Source organism: Oryx dammah, unplaced genomic scaffold, assembly GCF_014754425.2.
Source record: "Oryx dammah isolate SB20612 unplaced genomic scaffold, SCBI_Odam_1.1 HiC_scaffold_3, whole genome shotgun sequence".
Lineage (NCBI taxonomy): Eukaryota > Metazoa > Chordata > Mammalia > Artiodactyla > Bovidae > Oryx > Oryx dammah.
Window position 1 is genome coordinate 64,103,327 of NW_024070187.1, and position 6,000 is coordinate 64,109,326.

Consider the following 6,000-nt stretch of genomic DNA (forward strand, 5'->3'; position numbering starts at 1 on the left):
TTCACTGGAAGGACTGATGCTGAGGCTGAAACTTCAATGCTTTGTCCACCTGATGCAAAGAACTGACTCATTGGAAAAGACTGATGCTGGGAAAGATTGCAGGCAGCAGGAGAAGAGGATGACAGAGGATGAGATGGTTGGATGGCATCGCCAACTCGATGGACATGAGTTTGAGCTAGCTCTGGGAATTGGTGATGGACAGGGAATGGATGCAGGGCGTGCTGCAGTCCATGGGGTTGCAAAAAGTTGGACACGACTAAGCGACTGAACTGAACTGAACTGAACTGAATTTAGCTATGTAGTTGTGTCAAACTCTTTTGTGAACCCATGGACTGCAGCTAGCCAGGCTTGTCTCTCCATGGGATTTCCCAAGCAAGAATACTGGAGTGGGTTGCCATTTCCTCCTTCAGGGGATCTTTCAGACCCAGGATCCATCTTGTGCCTCCAGCATTGCAGGAGGATTGTTTACCACTGAGATACCTGGAATTTTTAGTGAGTTCCTAAAAATTGATGTGCCCTGATTTTTCTATCTGTAAATTTGGGAGAATAACAGTATCTAACCTTTATTTTCCCTTCATGCTTGATTGTAGTTCCACTAAGTATAACATTCTAGGTTGAACATGAGTCTTTATTTTGGAGACATTTCCCCCATGGTTTTCTGGTATTGTCAATGAGTAAACTCACGGTGTTCTAATTTTTTTGCCTTGACTGTGATATTTTCTATTAGCACCCTCTAACCTTAAAAATTTAGACTACTCTGTTTATCTTTGGAGTTAAGGTATATTTCCTTATTTTAACTACAAGATGTTTCCCTTTGAGTAATATCATAAATCTCAGCCTTAGCAGTGAGTATAACAGTAGTACTCATGTAAAATACTGGACACAAGTACTGTCCCTATGGTTAGAACTCATGTCTAGTTTATTCACCACTGATAGCCTGCATTCAGTAAATATTTGTTGAATGAAAGACTGACATTTCTCATAATTCAAAACTGAAAGTGTGAAAGTGTCAGTCACTCAGTAGTGTCCAACTTTTTGTGATCCCATGAACCATAGCCCATTAGGCTCCTGTCTGTTGAATTCTCCAAGTAACAATATTGGAGTAGATAGCCATTCCATTCTCCAGTGGATCTTCCCCACCCAGACTCCTGAAATGCAGGTGGATTCTTTACCATCTCAGCCATCAGGGACGCTTTTGATGGCTTTATGGTATCTCTAATTCAAAAGAGATTTAGTAATATGAAAAGTAATTTCATAGTTCAGTTCATTGTAAGATATTGTGCATTAATAATAATGCACAATAATTCAAGGAGTTTCCTGTGTTTGATTTTAACTAGAATAAATAATTCTAGAGTTACTGTGATTCTGAGAATATCTGGTATGTCATTTCAGTTAAAAATTAGGTGACATTACTTTGCACAAATTTTCTTTCTTGGTCCTGAAACAAGCTGAAAACATAGATGTCATTTCTGCTTTTCACAAATGAGGACTCTGCCTCAAAGATTTGTCTGAAATCACCCTAGTGGGAAGGGGTGTAGCTGAAACTAGAAATTATATCTAATGATCAGTCCAGGATTCTCAGTTGGCAGTATGAATATATGTGAATTAATCTCCAGAGGCCTGTGGCGGTCATTTTATCATATTTTGATAATATCTCAAGAGCCAATTTTTTTTTTTCAGTTTTCCACCCTGATTTGCCTCCTCCTGTTTGGGACCCTATCATCATTATTATTTTCTTAGATAAATCTTAGTCACCTGTATATAAATATAAAACACCAGATTTATCTATTTAATTTTTAAATGAAAAATCAGAAATTTCCTTTTGTTGCTTAACCAAAAATGTGTCTCATAGTATATAATGGGATAAAAGGGAAAAAGAGTTTACTTGAAAGACTCTATAAACGGGGGATTTATTAATTATGAATTTGCATTTTAGTTTCAAAATTATTTTGTCTCTCATTTCTTCTTAAAATATTTAATTGTTCTAGAACATTATTAGTCATTTTGTCTGTAAGTTTGCACCCATATTTTGTTAGAGAATGAAGCCAACAATCTAAATGTCTAAAGAAAAACCATGTATTATCATGTCCACAAAATATACTACTAAAATTATTTGAAAATAATATATTTTAAAAGCAATTATACTTGAATATTATCATTAAGGCAAATGGTTGCTATATTGTAGGATTATTGATTTAAGAAATTGTTTTTAAAAATAAAAATGAGTTCTCTTCCTTGAGCTTTCTCAAAATATAACTTCTTAGTCAAAGCTCACTGTAAATTAGTTTAGAACAGCCAAACTCTCACACCATTTTTTCAATTCTTTTACAAAGTCTAATCAAAATGAGATTGTTTTCAACATTACAAATAAGACAGCTCAAGCTTGAGAAATTTTAACCAACTTGCCAAGATGCCATAGAGCCTCTCTGAGAATGAAACACAGGAACTGTGACTTCAGGTTTTAGCTACAACAACAGGATCGGTTTTCATATATTCAGCAAAATAAAAATCAATAAAATGTCTCTTCTTTATACTCTTGATGAAAACTAATGAGGAAACAAGCTACTGTCTCTGATTAGATACAAAAAAATAATGGCTTCCAATTTGGTAAATTCCAAAATAGGTGACTTGGAAGATTTAATTTAGAAACTGGCATCAGACATCAAAATTCGTAGAAAGAACCATCTGTGGTTAGTTTTAGGAAGGTCTCTCAAAAAAGGAGAAAGGAAGAAGAAAACATGAATATAAGTGGTTTATACATGTCTACATCAATTATCTTCAACTAAATATTAAAAGGATGAAAAGTTCATCACAACTGTAGCTACTTTGAAAAGTGAATACATACATTCTCATCATTGAGACCCTAAGAGCTAATTACAACAGCAATATATAGCTTTAATTTCTTACTATGTATTTATTCACTGGCCAGAAAAATTCATATTCTGTTTGGTACTGTGATAAAATAATTAATCTACTTTAGCTGTTAACACATTTCTCTCTCTCTCGCTTATCCATAATGGCAAAAAAAGTACATGACATTCCCAATTAAAATTTCCCTCTTGAAAACTACTAAGAAAAGCCAGTGACATGACTACTGAGTTATTTTGTTTCAGTTCAAATCTTGGACATATTGTATATGAAAACTTGAAGAAATCATGAATGATCTACTACTCTCCTTCATTTCCTAAATGAAGAAACTGTGTTCAGAGAGATTAAGGACTCTTGACACATAGAATCATGTCTCCAGACTGCCAGAGTCCATCTCTGGGTACACCACCACAAAACTCTCTAATTCTGAGCAGCTTGAAAGAGAGTTCCGGAACCTGGATAATGCAAATATCCTCAAGAAGAAAATATATTATTTAAAACCAAACATCTCTTTAGAAAGACAGTATGCCCTTTAGTAAGCAGCTTGTCTACTAGGTCGCAAAAGAAACTTGCACTTGGAGTGATAAAGGAGCATACAGGTTGCTGTTTTAGAAAACCAATGGGTAATCTATTTTTACTTATGAGAACACAGATTCATTTGCAATATTATAAAGATGCAGGAGAGCACTGATACATGGCCTACCAAGATATCTTTCATAATTTTATGATATATTCAAAGAAATAAACCATTATGATACACTTAAATATAAGAAGTTATTAATTATGTAGTATGTTGTGCCCATACAGAACACTTAAGTTTCTAAGGAAAAACTAAAACCATAATATTTAAAAAACAGTGTCAAACATATTCTGGCAAGACTCATATTACTTAGCATACTTTATTCTCTGTTTTTGGAGAGAAAATACAGTTGTTCTATAGGACAGTAGTGGCAAAAAATTCACTCTGGCTATATGCTAAAAATCATCATCATCATAATAAATTTTAGCAATGATGCAAGTAGTTATAAAGGCATGTTTCCATCTCTATAGTGATCGCATTTTACTCTTGAGTTCTAAACACTGCCCCCACTTCCCTTTCTGTCATACACATGCGCGCGCACACACACACACACACACACACACACACACACACACACACATGCATCCAGGAGATTCACATCAACATAACACTTTCACTTACTTGTACACAGCCAATGAAAATAAAAAGCATTCAAAACTGACTCAATGAATTATACACAATTAATTTCTAACAAATATAACACACTTGCCACCCTGATGGATTTTTTTAGCCATATTTATGGTCTTTCTTGACTAAAACTTTGCTTATTTTTTTCAAATAGCAAAAAAGAAAGGATAAGGGGAAAAGCAATATTAGTGTATAGAAAAGCATCATACATTCCATGCTGTGTAACAAGTTTCTAAAATAACTTTGTCTTTAAAATGAAGAATTATTCAGAAAGTTCAACAGTGGCATTCATTCACTAAATGCAGTAACAAAATCATTTCTCCTCCCCTCCCTACTTCCAGTAACTGAGTCTTCACTAGTTTCCACTGCGCTTCAAGTCAAAACCAACTGAGCTAATTTCGGTGCTTCACACATAGGCTCATTTCATTCTACCAGAAAATGAGTAGATCTAATCAATAAACTGATGGTAAAATATCCCAAATGTACCCGGGGAAATGCAAATTATTTAACCCAGAATGATTTCTAAAGAGAAACGAGGAGGGAGTGGGTAGATATCAGAGAATAGTTTAAAGTCCTTGAATTTACTCACCAGTTTCCCAGATGCACGGTCAGTAACAGGAACATCAACCTCACCCCTCTCCTTTGATTCCACAGAAGAAAAGGGGAGAAGAGAAGAGCTTTCCAAGAACCCATGGGGATTGCTTTTTCTTCTTAATTCTCCAGCCAGGACTTTTCCTCCCACCTCGGCTGCAGACTGGTGAGTACAGAAAGGAGAAGGTGGAAAGGCTGTACACCTCCCAACCAGGTAGGATGCGACTCCCAGCGGAATTGAGCAAAGCGAGCCAATCAGACCGAGAGGATGCCGGTAGAAATTATCTGAAAAAAAGTTGGGCCAATCAACAGCCCAAGGAGGCGGAGCTTCCCCTACTAGAAATCGAGCCCAGTAGGGAAAAGGGCTCTTTTCTTCCTAAAAGAAAAACAAACCTCTTCTCCCTGGCAGCCTCAGAGAAACAGTTGAGTGGCTCTGACAGATTTCCGTCCCTAGGGAAAGGCGGCTTCCTTCTTTTCCCCCAGCCTTCCCTCCTGACCGACTCTTTCGGGAGTCTCTTTCCTCTCCCGCGTTTGGATTCTGAATCTGTCTTCCAAGAGGGATCCGTGGGGAGCTTGCCATGCCTAATTGGTTTTCCCCAGGCTCCCGAAGGTTCTGCTAATTTTGGTAATTACCGTTGTTACTTTGCGAGGGGCGGTGTCTCATTTCTTTGCAGACCCAGCACCTGGCATAATGCCCCACACAAATATGTTCTCGGGAGGTGTTGAAATGTATAACTGTATGAGTGAATGAGCCAGTTGGGTGCATTCCGGCTAATCACGTTTCCTACCCACCTCCCTTCAGTTGCAGTTACAAGTGAGAGGATTTGCCGTCTCCTCGCTCTGGGCAACAAATGATACTAATGAACAATACCAGGCAAGAATTATCTCATTTTACAAAAACATAAACAAAAATCCGATTTTAGAGAGATTATTTTAGTCCTAGGAGCTGTAGATCGAATACATGTGTAATCCTTGTTCTCCCCTTTGCGTTTGTTGAGCTCCAGTGTTTGGTACCTAACTTCAGAGGCTCTGCTTTGAGTTTGCAGCAGAGCCCAACAGTTGCTATGGCAACTAGAAAGCCTCTGGCAGCCTGAACAACTGTACAGGCTGACAGTGGTGGCGGTGGAAACAGGCTCGCTCTGCCCAGCCATCTTCCTCCTCTGTGCCCTCCTAGATCGCTGCTTTCCGCAAAACCCGTGTGGTTGGAGGCTTTGGCTGTGTCCTTCATCTCACAACTACCTGGAACTGACCAGATTCAGGGGTGAACTGCAATTTGATGGAGTTACTTTAGAGTATTTGTCTCCCCAGCAAATAGTTCAAGGTAGAAGTAACGA

At 37.7% G+C, this 6,000-nt stretch overlaps 1 protein-coding gene across 1 annotated transcript in view; it reads right to left on the reverse strand.

The window, feature by feature from the left end:
- GABRG1 (gamma-aminobutyric acid type A receptor subunit gamma1) overlaps positions 1–4,949 on the reverse strand; it is an 89,746-nt gene extending 84,797 nt beyond the window's left edge. The window contains exon 1 of the mRNA XM_040238138.1: positions 4,665–4,949. Within this exon, the coding sequence (XP_040094072.1) occupies positions 4,665–4,768 (104 nt within the window). The 5' untranslated portion in view covers positions 4,769–4,949. The remainder of the gene's footprint in view (positions 1–4,664) is intronic.
- Between the last annotated feature and the right edge of the window lie 1,051 nt (positions 4,950–6,000).